The sequence below is a fragment of the Dermochelys coriacea genome, chromosome 7, assembly GCF_009764565.3.
Source record: "Dermochelys coriacea isolate rDerCor1 chromosome 7, rDerCor1.pri.v4, whole genome shotgun sequence".
NCBI lineage: Eukaryota > Metazoa > Chordata > Testudines > Dermochelyidae > Dermochelys > Dermochelys coriacea.
Window position 1 is genome coordinate 97,603,658 of NC_050074.1, and position 18,208 is coordinate 97,621,865.

Sequence of the window (18,208 nt, forward strand, 5' to 3'; positions counted from 1 at the left end):
TTTATAACCCCCTGAAAATATCTACTGCTATAACCTTTTCTATAATAAAAATATCAATTTTCAGAGTGACTGTGATGTTTTGTAGCACATCCTTTTGTGGAGGCCCTTTTTACTAAATTGTTTGCTTTCCCTGAAACTTCTTCTGTGACTTTAAAGTAATATATTCTGCTAGTTTATTTCTACATCCTCAACAGTTAATACTTTTCTTCTTGTCCCCTTTTGTCTGTCTTGGTTCTCTACCTGGGGATGGGGAGATGGGCTGGGGTGGACCTATAAATGTACATTCTGCTGTCTCACCAAACACACGCATCCTGTGAGCTTGGAAAGCACTGTGTGAGCCTCCAGGCCACCCCAAGCACGCCCCTGAGAGGCAGAGAAGGAAGCAGAGTGTTTGGGGCAGAGGGTGCTCTGAATCTGGGTCCCTCCTGTGTGAATTCAGCCCCACACTACTGGCAGTGGCTGCCTTGGGAGTTGGGTGGCTGAGTCCACCGCATCCCTATTGCTGGTGCCAGCTCCTGGGCAATTCCATTGCCAGTGACGGGCCGGTCCCCGCCTTGGGGCTCCCCCAGAATTCGCGAGGCAGGAATGAGGAGACACACACACCCCCCCCCCCCCCGCGGCCGGGAAAGCGCTGGGCTGGGACGAGAAGTGTGTCCCGGGCCGGAGTCCGTAGGGGGAAGCGAGGTATGTTGGTGCGTTGCTAGGGGCAGCGAGTGAGGAGCGCTGGCGAGGCGGGGATGGAGGGCGCCGCTTGCTGATAGCGTCTGGGGCGGGCAGAGCGAGGGGGTCGGGCCTGGGAGGGGGGCTGTCGGGCGCTGAGGCGCGGGGCAGGGGGAGCGAGCGGAGTCGGGGCTCAGGCGGGGGCGGTGTTGGGGGACGGCGGCGTGGACGCCTTGGCAGGACAAGTTTCCTTGTGTTCTGGCCTTTATTCTAAAGGCCGTGCCCGGACTCTACAGTGGCCCCCGCATTATAGGGAGCCCCCCGCCGCCTCCCCCCCCCCCCCGTGCGTGTGCCCTCGCTGCACAGTATTGTGGCGCTTTTTAAAGACAAGGAACTAGACGGTTTGTAAATGTGTCGTTCGTTTGTTTTGCTGGTTTCCTAGAGTCTCTGGCTGCGAAGTGTGATCAGCCAAGGGAGGCCAGGGCCATCTACGGAAAGATAATTAAAATACACCTCTGGCTGCTTTAGCTGTATTTGTGATCGAAATAGACCCTGCGGTGTGCAGCATGGAGATTTAGTAGCACGGTAATAATTATGGATCAAAAAATAAATGTAGCGGTTTTTTTTTTTTTTTTTTTTTTTAAATCTGATTTGATTAATTCAAGCGTCTATGTAAATAGTGTTTGTTTGAAACAGTTGTGTTTATTGCATTCATTGCAGACTTGTTCAGTCGGAGACTTTGCGACTAAGAACATGGATTTGGTGATCAGACAGCAGTTGTCTGCTGCACAGAACCACCAAGGTAAATGCTTGAATAATGTATAGAAACGTTACTTGGCATCTATTTTAAATAAAAGAGGACTGTAAACGTTCTTGCAGTACATGGACCTTCATCAGTTCTTGTTTTTATACATACAGAACTGTAGACCAAATATTTTTCTATGACTACTTTGTATGTCTTTGTTAGAGGACATGAAATAAATACCACAATGCAACACTCTTTTTAGTCAAATAGTTTACTTAAAACAATTTTATTTCATATAATAGCTTTAAGAACTGGATCCAAGGTCCAGTGAAGTCAGTGGAAAGATTCTCATTGATTTCAAGGAGTTTCAGAACAGGCCTTATATGTCCTTTGTTTTCTTGTCTGCTTGATTTTTTTTTATTTAAAACTGCAAGAGACTCAATAAAACTCCCATCCAGAATGTGCTTAGCTTTACACAATGTCTTTTGGTAACTTCTCCCTGCAAATATATGATTCTTTACTATGAGTAAAAATAAGATCTCTTACTGTTGGGTTGATCACTTGAAATAATACAGTCAAGTGTCTGTGCATTCTGGCATAAAGCAAAGAATATTATTTGTTATCTTCCTTATACATTATTTTTATTAACAGACATTCAAGCTTTGAAGAATACTTATGAGTTGATCAAATCAGCCAATCAAGGGAAATCTGCACTTGATTCATCAGAGAGCTTTAGCTCTGATTTATATGTCTTGTGTGCAGAACAAGCACTCCAGGTAACTACAGTTTCTAGGTAGGCTATTTATCTGAAATAAATAAAAAGAACTGTCTAGAATTATACTATGATAGTGCTTTGGTAAATTAATATTTAAAGATATTGCCAGGACCACTGGAAATACAGATTCTGAAATGTGTTATGCTGCGATTTTCTTACTTTACAGACCAATTGCTTAGACTTGCTTTTTGGCTTATGCCAGTCTATCCTTTGCCCCAACCTCTTTCCAAAGTTAGCATTTTTGTAAACTTCATCATCAGCAAGCTGCACTTTCTGAAGTCTCTGATTAGCACAGAGTAAGAGAGGTAGACAAGTCAAATGTATATTAATAGTTTTGTGATCATTGTTTCTTTTGTTATGAGAATGCTAGTGTGAGCTGTTTGGACAAAATGGAAGAGGAGTTGCTGATGAATGGTTGTTGTCATGCAGAAACTGAGGAAAACATTCTAATCACAAGAGATTGTTGCTGCTACCTCTTAGTGTCATATAAAATGTGACTCAGATTTTTATAAGCTTAAAATACTTTTAAGGTATGATTCTGCACTGAAAAGTGGCATCTGAAGTTCCAATGTGTTCAGTTTACAAGTAAAAGATTTTTATTTCTTTTTCATAGTTACCATCCATATAAATTGTACCTGAGATCTGAAATCTAATGTGAATTATTTGGGGGTTCTGCATCATTGCCAGCAAAAAAAGATTCTATAGACTAAATTCTGCTCTTGGTTATGCTTATGCAACTCAGAATTTGACCTTTCAATCAACAGTTCTTTTAATAATATGCAATACAGTGTTAAGTATAACAAATAATAAATATTTATTTATTTTTTATACTATAGTAAACCGTTGTGTGACTCTGAATAAACCTAGGAACCAGATCTGTTGTGTAAAAAGCTGCCATTTCCCAGATTTTTGGGGGAGAAAAATGGTTAACTTTTTAAAATCCTAATGTCTTGAGTTGTTCGTGCTGGCCTTACCTTCCAGTTGTAAATGGACTATGAATGTACATGCTGCTGTCTCACCAAACACACACTTTTAAAAGCTGATCATTCTTGTCCAACTGTTTATTGGATTGTTGTTCATTTAACAAAAAAAACCAACAAAAACAAAAAACTTTAAAATAATGTTTTGTTCTAGTTGGGGTATCCAGAAATTAGCAGTGACTGTCTACAGATGTACTTTAAAGGAAGCCATCCTGTAAACCAATTTATGGGTAGAGCCTACTTGTGCCAAGGCCAGTTGTACACCCCACTCTCCACAGATAATTTGGTGAGAAAATATTGTGAATTTTAACATTATGGTAACATCTAGTTTTTAAGAATGTTGATAGTTCAATGTTAAATTAAATTGTGTGTCTTAAATAATGTTTGTTCTCAATTCTTATATATATATATAAATAAAATTTGTAAGGGTAGTAAGTAGAGCTGTCTGAAACTTAGAAATTTTGGTACTTTCATATTTACTTTTAGAAATTTTTACAAATTAGAACAAAAGCATATTTACCAAAATTTCTCCACAAACTGGAGATAACATGAAATTCTTGTTTTAGAAACACCAAGATATAGTGTTACCCAAACAAATATGCAAAACTGACATTCTTGTAATTTACTGAATAGCAGCCATGAAACTGACAAGAATGTCGCTTTCTCTTAGCTAAAGCTCTCACAGCTGCTAGTCCCCTAGCTGGAGCTCTCAGGGATTTTAAGGCTTCCAGGGCCCCTGCCATGGAGCTGGAAGTCATAGGACTGGCTTCAGCCAGAGCTCCCAGGGCTGCTGCCATAGAGTGGAGACCCCAGCTCCAGCTGAGACTCCGGGGTCTGGCAAACTCCTTGCCCCAAAGTGGGAAGCCTAACAGGCACCAGAGTCCTAGCTCCAGCTGGGGTTCTGGACAATGGCAGGATTCCTGCCATGGAGCTGGTAGCCTAGCAGCCTTGAGAATGCTGACTCCAGACAGGGTTCCCAAGGTTGCTGCTGCAGAGCAGGGACCTGCCAGCCCCAAAAGCCCTGGCTCTGGGGTCTTGCATGCTCCCTGCTGGAGATGTGGATGCTGGAAAACTGGCAGGTTTTCCTGTGTTTCAACAGAAATTCTGTCAAATCTCTGAGAGAGTCGATGAAACATTTTGCTTCAGTGAATTAATATTTTCAGATTAAACTGTTTCATCAGAAAATTTCTGACCTTCTGTAGTAGTAACTTGTGTGTGACAACTTCCTAAAATGGAGGACACTGAAATTTTATATTACTACTTTTTTAAAAATTCCTTTCAGTGAGTATACAGATTTCTGGTTGACTTAGATTTTCAGAAATTCTTCAGGCCAGCATCTTTACTCTTCCTGCAATTCGCTGTCTGTCAGTATGCATCTTCCAGTTTCTGCAGCAAATGGAACAGAGGTCCTACAAACAGTCTCCTTCATTACACAGCACTGTTTTCAGACACAGTCTATTCACTGTGCACTGAATCAGACAGGAGTCCTTTGGAAAAAAAAGTAGTATGTGATAACGTAATTAAAGACAGGTTTCAGAGTAGCAGCCGTGTTAGTCTGTATTCGCAAAAAGAAAAGGAGTACTTGTGGCACCTTAGACACTAACAAATTTATTAGAGCATAAGCTTATGCTCTAATAAATTTGTTAGTAATTAAAGACAGTATCATAAAGCATTCACAAAAGGGGAGCAAATTAAGTTGCACAGGTGACCTTAAATTCTAGCATTTCCTAGCCTTTGAGTGTTTAACTCTGGAACCTTAAAAATGTTCTTTTAACATATTTGTGTGTAATTTCCCAGGTTTCTGAAAAACTTAAATGAAAAAACAGAAATTCCATCATGTTGCATCACATTTATACCTACATATATCATAAGGTTAGAACCTTTAGATCCATCACCCAAAACTTTGTCACTTGAGCTAATGGAGTAAATAACTGTCATAGGTTGTCATTCTGTAAGTAGATCATTCCTAGAGCTGAATGGGGCATATTGCCAGTCAGTTTCACTGATATCCGCTGACAGTGGAAGAATGGTAAGACTCAGGAATCTTGGGTTCCAGGGCAGGCTCTGGATGGAGTACCTTCCAGTGGGAACAGTCCAGAGACACTTCTGCCTATTCCCACCCCCAAAGAGTGACCCCTTCTGTCCCTCCCTCTACAGTATGTCCCTGTGCTGACTCTTTCCCACCCCTGGCTCCTTCTCTCAGTCCCATTCTCCTTATTTTCTCAACTCCTAAGTTGTCACCAAGTCTTAGTCTCCGTTCCTCAGGCTTCTCCCTCCCAATCCCAGTCTCCTTGCCCTGCTAATTCTAGTCTCATCTGTTTGGACTCCCCGTTCTAGTCTCCCCTTCCACCCCCGCAACTCCTTGGACTACATGGTCAAGAAGACTGGGAACAAGCCCCCCCTCCTACCTCCCTCATCTCACAGACTTATAGACTTTAAGGCCAGAAGAGACCATCCTGATCAACTAGTTTGACTTCCTGCACATTGTAGACCATAGAACCTCACCCACCCATTCCTATAATAGATCCATAACCTGTGACTGAGTTACTGAAATCTTCAAATCATGATTTAAAGACTTAAAGTTACAGAGAATCCACCATTTATGCTAGTTTAGACCTGCAAATGACTAGTGCCCCATGCTGCAGAGGAAGGTGAAAAAGCCCTCAGGGTCTCTGCCAATCTGACCCAGGGAAAATTCCTTCAAAACCCCGAATATGACAATCAGTTAGACCCTGAACATGTGGGCAAGACCCACCAGCCAGACGCTTGGGAAAGAATTCTCTGTAGTAACTCGGAGCTCTCCTTGTCCCAGTCTCTTTGCCCATCCATTCCTAGTTGTTCCCCCACACCCTGGCTCCTCATTAGATCTGTCTTCTGTCCCCAAACTTACTTTCCCCACTCAACTGGTGCTCTGTCCCCAACATCCTTGCTCAGAGTCCCAGTTCACTCCACCCATTTCCTCATACAATCGCAATCTTTCCCCAATTTATTGGCTTGCAGTTCCCCCACTTATTTCTCTCCCCAGCTCCCAGTCCTAATCTCCTTGCCTAGCCAGTCTTAGTCTCTCCCTCTACCCCAACTCCCAGTCCTAGTTTCCCCCTCTCCCCCAAGCATCCAGTCCCAGCCTTCCAGGTGTCTTGTCCCAATCAACTCCCCACAATCTTCATACCCCTTGGTACAGTGTTGTCGCCTCTGAGTTTGAATCAGGCAGCTTTCTCCTCCAAATTGTCTCATCCAGGCACAGGGTCATTGAGAGCACAGGAGAGATAGGGTCCTTGCTCTCAGTTCAGGTTCTCAGTCTAAAGCTCTTTCCCATTACAAGGAAAGGTTTCAGAGTAGCAGCCGTGTTAGTCTGTATTCGCAAAAAGAAAAGGAGTACTTGTGGCACCTCAGAGACTAACAAATTTATTTGAGCATAAGCTTTCGTGAGCTGTAGCTCACGAAATGCATCCGATGAAGTGAGCTGTAGCTCACGAAAGCTTATGCTCACATAAATTTGTTAGTCTCTAAGGTGCCACAAGTACTCCTTTTCTTATTACAAGGAAAGTTTTGCATAGCCCTGGGTTGGAGCATGACAAGCATGGCTGGAAACTTTGAAATCTAACAGGTTGCTACTTAGCGTGTTTGAACGGTGACTTTTCAAATGTTTATAACTTGGCCAAATTTGGGTGGGTTTTTACAGGGATGAAAAAAGGCACATTTCTTACACAAAGGCTACTCTTCCACACCCCTTCCCCATCCCAAATTTCAACTGCTTGCTCCAAATTATAGACTTACCGGAGCCTTTCAAATAAAAGGTCAACAGAATTTTAAAGTGAGCAAAAAAAAATGTATTTTCCTGTGTCAGATTCCCCAGGGTACAATCTGAACTGTTCAACAGCAATGTCTCCAGAACTCTCTAGCTTGGGGTGCCTTTATTATTGCTTTACTTCCAGAACAGCCACTCCTTATCTGGTCACGCAGCCTTCAGCATGTAAATTCACTCTCAGCTAAATACATGAGTGCTGTCCCAGCCACGCATGAACTACCCGCAAATTCTTAGTCCCAGCCTTGTTCCCTAGAAATGTGCATCTTGCATTGCTCAGTATTCTGGACAGTACAAGCTTATAGATAGTCCATCATTCCAACACTGGGAAGTAATAATGCACCAATCTTGTATTCTCAAGTAGAGGTTCCCTACACACTTTAATTCAAACACACATTGGTTAAGATAACACAGTAAGATAAATGTATTTACTACAGAAAGTTAGATTTTTTTTACAAGTATAGATGCATGTAAGTCAGGATTGGTTACAAAAGAAATAAAACCACATGCTAATACCTAAATGAACTCAAAAGTAAAATGTTTCTCCCATCATAAACTGCAACAGTTCACAGGCTGGATTTCTTTTCCAGCTAGGGACCATTCCCCCATTTGTTCAGTTCTTCACGTGTTCATTGATGACATGAGCAGAGAGATTGTAACTCAATTTCTTGTGCTAGAAACATTCTTGCTGAATCATGGTGACAGGCAGTCCCTTGTGGACTTGAGGTTAGAAACATACCTGTGATGCAGTGTAAATTTCTTGTTTATACCTCCCCCCTGCTGATGAATAGACAGTTAAATAGGTAATGGCCCCTTAACACCTTGCTGGTGTGCTAGTGGGTCATTGTTTCTAAGGCTTTTGTCTACCCTGGCACTTCCTGGGCAAAACTTTTGTCATTCAAAGGTGTTAACACCCCCAATTCCCCCCCCCTCCCGAATGACAAAAGGTTTACTGCCAAAAAGTGCTGGTGTGAACAGCTCTTTGTCCGCAGAAGTGCTCTCCTGCTGACAAAGCCGCTGTCACTCATGGGAGGTGGAAGTTTTTTGTCAGCAAGAGAGCTCTCTCTTGCCGACAAACAGCAGCTACACTACGTGCCTTTTAGCAGCATGGCTGTAGCAGCACAGCAGTGTCACTAAAAGCCTAATCGTGTAGCCATACCCTGAGAAACTGGTTTGTGGGCGTTACTTGGAATTACAACATATTTCAGTAACAATCATGCCGAAGAAACTTATAACTTTACACATAGTGTTACTACACATATCTCAACAGAATGATAATATTCAGCAGAGTATGAGTTTACAATGATAATTCACAAGGCATACTTTGTACAAAATATATCATAATCTTATAAAAGTGGTGAACATGGGGTATAGGCTGTCCTTGTTCTCAGAAATGACTGATCCCCTGGGATGGGGGAGGGGTGCGGAAAAGTGGTCTTTGTGTAAAGAATGTTTTAAGCTGAAATTTTCTAAACATGTCAGCAAAAATTTCAGCCAAATGGTTAAAGTTTGGCAATGTTATAAGCAGCTGTAGTAGGATCTTTATTAATGGAAAGAATTAGACAACCTTAATATTATATGGTACTGGCAGTCCCACCTGTAGCAATAAAAATAATTTGATAATAGGCTGAAAATTATTAGTAATATGGCAGTGATTAATAAAGATCTGTGTCAAACGAGCTTTAACAATTCTTTGTTATTTTTTAGGAGAAGTTTGAGAACTTTGTGATGTACCTTATGAAAGCATTAGACTTTGCAATACACGATCCAAGGTAAAACTATCTGATAGGGTTTACAGTTCCAAATCTCAACAGTGTTACTGACCTAGTTTTTTTAAGATAATTGCTTCTTATACTTCCATTTTGTGGGGTTCTGGGTAACACAGATCGTTTTGTGGACCATATCTGTCTCAGTCCTACTCCTTTCTTGTAACAACGTCAGTGCTTCACCATATGAAAAATAATCGTGGAACAGTATTAGGGAAACAAGATGAATATAAATGTGCTTTAATGTAATATATATGGCTGCTTATGTCCCTCCATTTTATAACTCTGCTGGTGGGAAGGAGAGTGCAGGGTTAGCTCTCATTGATGTATTCCTGAGGTGCCCACCGTCCTCAGTCGGGATGGTAGGTGCAGTACAAACAATAGAAAGACGCAGTCCCTACTTTTGTTGTTTAGAAACTACATAAAGAGCCTTTTAAATAAGTATACGTTTATTTCAGATTATAAAATCCTATTTCTTGTTTTTCAGATATTATTTTTTGATATATAATGCCTCAGTCCTTTACTGGCAGGTTGTAAGGCCGTATCTTAAGCCTGGATTCCGCTACCTTCTTATTCCCAGCCTATCTCAGATTGTAACAGCATTAAATCAAGCTGAAGAGCAAGACAAGCAATGGCGAGCAGAACTCATGATGTAAGTTTGAACTGTTATTTTAGGACCAGGGTCCTGTTGTCCTTTTGTGCATGTAGCTCCCATTTATGGTTATCTTTGATCACAAACCGGCATATTAAATATTATTCTAAATATATTGTGAGTATGGTACAACTTGTAAATCATAGAGCAGAATTTCATAATTTGTACATAGACCAATAGTTGTCTAGAGAAAACTGCAGGATCAGACTGTTTAACTGTTCTTTAATAAAACCTGTATATATAGTACGAAAGGTACTCCAGTTTGATATTTGTATTGTGGTTAAAATGAAGTGACATCCATGGATTTGACACGTCACAAGAGTTAGAAAGCTATAGTCACTGTCTCTGCAACAGGTTGTCTTGCTTCATGTGGTCAAAATATATATTTAAAAAATCTCTGTATGTAAAGAATTACTCTTGGAAGGAAACTTTTACTCTCTATATCTAGTCAGCTCCAGTCTGAGGCATCATAACCTGTTGGATTAAATCAGCTGTGGTGCTGAATTAACTGTTGTGTGTGTCCTTTTAGGTTAGGAGACAAACTAGCTACATCATGGCTTAAGAACCATCTTTCTTTAGATAAAAATCCCTAGCCTAGATTGGGGCAACAGACACATCTCCTGTCCCCTGATCCTTGGAGAGGGTGGGAGGTTCCTGTCCCTGCCAGGAGAGTCAGAGGGGAGCATATTCAGTACTTCTGATTTTCTTCTTTTTTGCCTGATTGCATTATATGGTAGTTGGTTTTGGCAGAATGTATGACCTTACCCCTTAAAAATTGACATTCAAACTGTCACCAAGGAGGAAGAATAGGGGCAATCTCTAGCTGCATAGCTAAGAAGGCCCTGAAGTTCTGTCTGGCCAGTAGCCAGAGGGGCTCCCTTTCTCTCAGATGAACGAGTGAACGGTCAAGTGAATTTGTGAAAGGTTAAATTTTCTTATTAACTTTTTCTCCTATTTAATGTAGCTGTACGTCAAAATGAAATTGCATGAAATAAGTGTGTTTAGCAAGTGACACTTGGAAAATGTATACTAAATACTACATTTTAGAGTAAAGAGCACACAAATGAATACTAGTGTTCAATCAGTTGAAGTATGTGGGGTTTTTTTATCCATGTAATGAGCTATGTATCATTTGTTACGAGAGCTATCTGAGATATAATATTTCTGAGACATCCTTGGGTTTAAGCATTATTCTTCATTATCAGAAAGCACATTTTATGACTGTAAAATATGGTGAACTCATTTTGCAATTTGTAATTCATGCATATATTACTGGATTATATATTAGAAGGAAATTCTCATCAAAGTAACCTGATTCTGTTTAAGCTTTTATTTTTTATTAGTGAGTATTAGTAGCGTTTTTCTTCCATGGTATCTTAAAGGTTCTTTCTTACTAATTTGAAACAAAGCCACAGGCCTCATATCCCAAAGTATAAAAGAAGTAAGTCTCATTCTAATTATTCTCTAAAGCTAAATTTTGATCCACAGTTTTTGTTAACATCACCTTTGGCATGAGCATTAGCAGTGCTGTCATAGCTTCTGCAATTTCTATAGCACCCCCCTTTCCAAAGTAGGAGCCAATAGAAAAAGGAAGGGAAAGAACTTCAGATACCATGTTGTTAGATTTAAACCAGCAGTTTTGATCTTCCCTGACCGTAGCAGAGGAACTCATTGTGGTGTTCAGCCATTTCAGTAGTTAATACTTAAATTTATTCTCTGAAATTATCTGTGGACCTAGATTTTAAGTCATATGACATTGAGAGAAGTGATTAGTTATTTTGGCATCCTGAAAAGTTCCCTAGCGCCATAGATCAGATTTAAACCAGCTGATTTTTTTTCATATTTATATAACTTTTAGATTTTTTTCCTGTACATCTTATCTGTTCAGTAATTAGAGTAATGAGCACTAGGTTAAACAATTATCTGTGGGCAGAATATTTAACTATTGATGCTCATAATAAAAAAATTCTGATGTAGTCCCATATAGTCTATAATCATCTCTATTTCAGAGATGCAAATATTAAGGGTATCTAAAAAGTCCATATTGCTTGTAGAGGAAAATTCAACATGAAAGAAAGTAGAATGTCACCTAAAAAGATAGGTAAAAATATGGGATTTTGTTATATTGCATATACTCGTTCATAAGCCGAATTTTTTCAGTAAATAGGGGAAGCATCAGAGAAGGGGGTCGGCTTATGAACAGGTATGGAGAGGTGGGACACAACCCCCTCCCCCAGCACTCCCCAACAGAGGGGGCAGCACAGCCAGCAGAGCCAGAAGGGAAGAGGTGGGGCCAAAGTCTCTCCTCTTCTGGCTATGCTGCTCTCCCCATAGCCTCTGAAGTAGCTGTAGCTCCAGGGCTGGCATCTTCCCCTGGCACTCCCCAGGTAAGATGGGAAAGGATGGGATGGGGAGAGTGTGGGGTCCCAGGCTAGGGGTGGGGCAGGGAGGGGTCACACAGGGAGGGTCATGTGGGGAAATCCCAGGTTAGTGGTGGGGTCAATGTGGGGGGGTGGTCACAGGGGTTACTCCTCTGACCCCCAGCCTCTCCCCCCCTTCCCAAAATTTCCCCACCAGTTGCTGTCCCAGCCCGTCAGGGTAAGCCACTGGTGGGCAAGGACATTTTGTTTACTTAGGTTTACCTCCATGCCTGCAGATGCTCAAGGTAAACAAATCGTCTTGGCCCACCAGCGGCTTATCTTGATGGGCCAGAAGCCCATCAAGTTTGCTGACCCCTGAATTATAGGGTCAACTAATGAACGGGTCATAAAAATTTTCCATTTTTACTTGTCCATCTTGTGGGGGTCAGCTTATAAACAAACCAGCTTATGATAGAGTATTGTTGTTGTGTTTTTTGTTGTTTTGGTTTGGGTTTTTTTATTTGTTTGTTTTTTGCTAGTGCCACTAAATTTTCAAATGATCACCAAGAAAGATTTTTTTTAGAAAAAGTACATAAAGACGCATTTAAATGCAATGAGAACAGCAAAAAGATGCATGGTTGTTGTAGCATTACCTGATTAGCATGCAGAATCTAGTTTAAACAATGCTCAGTGGGTGCGTTCCAAATGTTACTTCACTGGCTGAATTGTCAGAGGCCTTAATCTGAAGTTGTGTGTGAGGACATCTGCATGTATACTTTTCTGGCACTAACACTGGGATGTAAATGGAATTTGAATGTGTTTTGTGTGTGTGAATTCTATCCCTCATGCTCCTAAGTATTAGTGCTCAAAAAGGACACATGAAGGTGTATTTTGGGGACAGGTGGAAGTCAGTTTTGAAAAATTTGCTCTGATAGATTTCCTGAATTAAAGGGAAAATTATGTGGTTGGATAATATTAAAATATTATTTTAAAGCAGTTTTCAACTAGTCACAACAGTGGGTTCCAACAAAATAAGTCTGGGACCTAATTCCTTTAACAATATGGGATCCTGCTAAAAAGACCACTTCTCTCCTAGTTTGGTACTTCCTCAATTGAGATTGGCTTGGTTGCTTGAGCTAACAGCCCTGGATTTTAACAGAGAGGTTATCTGGTGTTCTCAGTGAAAAGGCCATGATCCTTTTTCCATTTTAGTTCAATAGAGTTGAAAAGTACTTTCTCAGGGTCTCTCTGGGTTGAAGAGCATACAGAGGCTAAGACACTTGCAGACTGTGAATAGTTTACTGTATTTCTAATTATATGAAAAGCAAGTGATATCAGAAGTCTTCACAAAAATAAATAAGAAAAGCAGTAGGAACAAAGAGAAAAAAATGTTTTAGGTAGAAAATCATCAGCAGTTCATTTTTCTAGAACTTACCACGTAAAGCAGAATTGAAGCTAGGTTAATGGTATCCACATTGTAACATTTTTCAAAAGATTTGAAAGATATTCAGTGCTTAGATGCCATGGTGCCATTGAAATACTTAAGACAGATAGCACAGGAAACTTCTTCCAACTGATTTACACCAGACCCTCACTAGACCAGATGCTCACTGTGCGTCTATATAATGCGAATTCTGATATAACGCAGTCACGGCCACGGATCCCAAATTTCAGTACAGTACAATTTGTTTTGAGTATAGATGCAATAAATCGACCACTGAGCGCTCTCCTGTCAACTCTAGTACGCCACCAGAACGAGGAGCGCAAGCGCGGTTGACGGGAGAGTGTCAGCTATTCACGTAGCTGAAGTTGTGTATCTTAGATTGACCCCGCACAGTAGTGTAGACAAGCCCTAAGATGATTGCTGTAGGCCTAGAACGCCATACAAATATAATGTAATAAAAATTTACAGGTACAGTACTGTATTTATCTTTAGAAAGATGTCAAAAATTTCAGGCAAAAGGAAGGCTTACTTGGTGCAGGAGAAATTGGATGCTGTCGAACGACTTAGAAATGGCGAAACCCAGGCAAAGATTAGCCATGATACTGGCATTAACAAGTCCACCTTTCGTGAATGGCTAAAGAATGCTGACAAGCTTGGAATTTACATTCATAACCTGGATGAAGAGTATGGCCTTCAAAGAAAATGAGCCCATTTAGCGAATTATGCCGATCTTGATTCTGCAGAGTACACGTGGTTTGTGCAAGAACAGCAGAAAGGCATTCCGATCTCTGGTCTGCTTTAGCCATGCAAGCGGAAAAAATCGACCAGGAACTTAATGGCGAATTCAGCAATTTTAAGGCAAGTTTGGGTTGGCTATGGAGATTTCAGAAAAGACACGGAATCTCTCAGATTGCAATTTTGGGACAAAAATGCTCTGCTGACGACGACCCTGCCTAGCTGAGGGAAATTTTACAGGCAGAGGGTTACTCGGAGGAACAGGTTTACAGGAATTTATTATAAAATGTTGCCCATTTAAAACCCTGGCCGTCAGAACAGATGAACATAAGAAAGAAGGATATAAATAGGCAAAAGATCGCTTTACTTTATTGTTTTGTGTGACTGCAACAGGCAAGCATAAATTAAAACCATTGTGCATTGGAAAGTCTCGCAAGCCTTGGTGCTTTCGTCACTTAAATTTGAATTGCCTGCCATTTTCGTACAAGAACTCCAAAAATTCCCAGATGACAAGAGAGATTTTTGAACAATGGTTCTTCACCGAATTTGTCCCTTCTGTGCGAAAGCATTTACGGGCAAAATGCTTAGAAGAAAAGGCCGTTCTTTTGCTAGACAACTGTCCAGTGCATCCTCTGGCCAAAAGTCTCAAAACCTATGACGGTAAAATACGGGTTGAATACTTACCTAAAAACATGACTTCCAAAATCCAGCCGCTTGATCAAGGTGTTACCGCCTTTTTTAAGCAGCACTGTTGACGGAACTTGGTATAACAAATGATAGAAAGCGAGTTGTCTGTCACCAATTTTCTGAAGAAGTTGACTATAAAGGACTTCTTTTACATTGGTGGCGATTCCTGGAATTTATTACATACTCAAACAATAAACCACTGTTGGATGGTGGGACTGAGAGAGTAGTTTGGCCATCCGCTCCTGGAAGAAAATGAAGAAGGCAGATCACAATCTGACAAGGAATTCGACTTTGAGGGATTTACAGAAGGGGAAGTTGGAAGAACAGACATGGAGTGGATGCAGGAGCTTTGCGAGCAACTGTCCGGGCTCAGGGTAACTATACTGCCACAAAATATCGAGTCCTGGATAAGAGGTGATGATGAAGCAGAAGAATTTTGTCCCATTGCTGAAAGTCTAACGGATGACCAAATTCTTCAGGCAGTATGGCCAAACAACATTCCAGAAGCTGAAGAATTGGCCTTCGCCTTGGAAGAAGAAGAGGAAGATGAAGTGGACGTCGTTCCAACATCAACTGCAACATAGCCGGCTTAGAGACTGCTTTGAGATGGTTTGAGACGCAAGACATTGAGCCTATAAAAATTATGCAGCTAAGTAGTCTTTTGCAGATTGCTAAGCGGAAGCAGCACAGCAGCAAGAAGCAAAAGCAACTCACCGACTTTTTTAAGAAAAACTAGACTAGTTTATTGTAATGTCAACTTTAAATCTCTAATAAAGCAACACTTTTTTTCTCGTTTATTGTTTCCTTCAAGTAGGAGTTTATTTTCTAAGGTTTTCTATACTTTATGGATATGACATTTACTGTATTCATTTTAATGCGGTCCCCGCTATAACACGGTACTTGTCATGGATACCAAATCCCACGTTCTAGCGAGGGTCCGGTGTATTGCCTATGAGGAAAACAAAAATGGAGAAGTTCTTTGACATTTGTAATTCTGTCTATAGATTAGTATTTCATTTGAAGTTTTGTAGAACTAAACATAGAAATGTGTTGTTTTTCCCCTAGGCCAGTGATACGGAAATTCTTAATGAATGCAGTGAATTTTTTATCCAAAGATATCCATCAGAGTAAACTATCATGTATGGATTCCCTGAATAAGACCAGGTGTAAACTCCAAAAGCTCTTTAGGATTTTGTGCACTGAGTTGGTTGAAGCTGTTCCATATGTGCACCAACTAACTGTACCAGTGCTGCCCCCATTTTTCATTGACTATTGTTGTTGTAGTTCCTGAAATAACCATTTTGCAGACCATTCGAGCTTATGATGCATTTCTGCCTTGTTTCTCCCTTGATCTCTTTGTGGCTTTTTCAGTTCTTCCATTTACCAGGTGTGACAAATGTGGGAATTTTCTGTAATAATATTTTTATAAGCTGTCTCTATGACACTGTACCTAATCACCCTCATTATTGTGTCACCAACATCATAAGATATTGTGCATCAGATGCCTGGCTGTGTCCAAACACAACAGATAATGTTCTTGAAATCTTTATGCTTTTTGGGAGGTGGCAGAAAATTCATTTAGGTATCAGCCTGCTTCCATAGCTTGAACTGTGCCTTGCCCATGTAAGACATAGCTACCACAGATGGCAGCTGTTGCAAAAAAGTAAACCTTTTTCCCACGGGCAACCTAGCTTCCCAACTCATGGTTTGGGGTGATGCACTCTGAGTTTATCCTGTCTAGTGTTGGCAAATGTCAGTCATGACTCTAGGAATCTCCTGGACAGGGCCTGAGTCATCAAACCCAGAAACCTTAGCCAATCACCTCCAAAACTGAAGAATGGTTGGCTATTCCTGAGCACACTCATTCCCTTTGCACTCTCTGCCAATGTGATCAGCCTCTGAAATGTCACTAGTTTCATGCGTGTACAAATAACTTCATTGAATTTCCTTCACAGCTGGGCTTTCTGATCCCAAACTAACTATACCTTGTCTGGATGAGCCAGTATATCAGAGGTCCAGTAAAGGAACAGCACTACTAATCTTTGCAAATCAATGAAAGCTGACAGGAACAAAGTGCCAAGTATGTAGATTATCCCTGCCAAAAAAGAACAAGTATGGCAACAGAAACTGACAAATTGTTCACTTATTTGCTTTCGGACTTGCCAGGTATATGGATCTATAGGTTTTGGTCTATGACCAGGCTGTAATCAGGCCCTTGGGAATGACCTCTTTAGTGTGCCAGACCCCAAGGACACACACACAGGTCTTCAGCCTCTAAGGCTCTGAAACTGGGCCTTTAGGCACCAGTGATCCCTGTCTTTCTCTATGGTTCCCTGCAGCAAATCCAGCCAAGCCAGACTCCTTTGGGAGACTTGTCCTCTACTCCTTCAGGGCACAATGCTGTCCATAAATACTTGCAGCAGTACTAGTCAGCTTTTTCAAAACCAGGTAACCATTTATTAGTCCCCTGCTACATAAATTCTGAAAGTCCTTAAGTTAGCAAAGAGAGGTAAGGTTAAGACAGAGATCAGACTGGCCAATGCAAGGGCTCCCTGAAGACATGCTGCTGGTGAAACCATCTTGGCTCATCCTCTCTGCTCTGTCCCTTTGTCTTTGGCTCCAGGTATGTGTCTGCGTCTTTGAAAGCTCAGCTTTTAATACAGCCACCTATTACCTTGTTTTTGTTCTCCAGCTCCAGCCGTGCTATATTCATATGTTCAGCTGCCTCTGCAGCAAGGTGCTAATCTGTGGTCATTTTCCACTGTCTCTGTAGGGTCTTCCATTCAAATATGTTGATTCCAGCCCAGACAGTCCTAATGGCTATAGGTCTCAAATATCTAACCTTATCTCCCAGAGAGAAAATGAGTTCTCCCTTCTGCCCCCATCCCCAAATGGGTAGCAATACCAGGCCTTGGGCATAGATGTGAACAAGTATTCATGACTGCATTTTTCTGGCATTTATAATGAAGTGCAGCAGAAAGTTGAGGAGTAAAATTCTCTTTTTGGGAAAAAGTGAAAGCCAGTGTGATGAAAGCAAAAGAGGCTTATAGTCACTTCCTATGGTCTTTTGTCCAGTTATTCACCCTCTCCACCACAGAGGTGTGAGCAATAAGCACAAACTGAGAAGTCCGCTTGTATAACTGAACCTTGATTTAAGGGTGCTCAGTATTGAGAAAATGAGGACATTCTACCTACTTTGAGGACCTTCCTTAGGGAGGGAAACTAAAAGCTTTTTATCTTTGATGTCCCCTAAATACCTTCAGTGAATAGGTCTGAGCATTAGCCAACAAGACTACAAAATTAATCTTTTAAAATCTGTTTCAAAATGTTCCCCCTTCTTTGAATGTAATTGATCTTAGCAATATGAGCCAAAGACACTGCAAGGAATTCCAGGCCATCCTGGCAAAGAATATTAATGAGCCTCTGACACTAAAGGTATCCCCACTGGATTATAATTTTCCTCATTACAGTTTTTGAGATCTATCTGTTAGCTAGTTTTTAATTCATTTAAAATTTGCTATATTGATTTTGTGTAGAGCTAGTATTTTAATTAGAACAGAATACAGTATTAAGTCAAATATCTCACAGAAGCCTATTAT

At 40.9% G+C, this 18,208-nt stretch overlaps 1 protein-coding gene across 4 annotated transcripts in view; it reads left to right on the forward strand.

Annotated features, from left to right (window-relative positions):
* The first annotated feature begins 338 nt into the window (after nucleotides 1-338).
* Nucleotides 339-18,208, forward strand: part of CFAP46 (cilia and flagella associated protein 46) — a 160,970-nt gene continuing 143,100 nt past the window's right edge. For 3 of the 4 annotated variants that reach the window (XM_043519351.1, XM_043519352.1, XM_043519353.1), the window contains exons 1-6: nucleotides 339-692; nucleotides 1,381-1,462; nucleotides 2,057-2,181; nucleotides 3,315-3,446; nucleotides 8,673-8,737; nucleotides 9,219-9,383. In XM_043519351.1, coding sequence (XP_043375286.1) covers nucleotides 687-692; nucleotides 1,381-1,462; nucleotides 2,057-2,181; nucleotides 3,315-3,446; nucleotides 8,673-8,737; nucleotides 9,219-9,383 — 575 coding nt within the window. In that variant the 5' untranslated portion in view covers nucleotides 339-686. Of the gene's footprint in view, nucleotides 693-901; nucleotides 1,246-1,380; nucleotides 1,463-2,056; nucleotides 2,182-3,314; nucleotides 3,447-8,672; nucleotides 8,738-9,218; nucleotides 9,384-18,208 lie in introns of those variants that run through there. The other variant, XM_038411160.2, reaches the window with a different exon arrangement.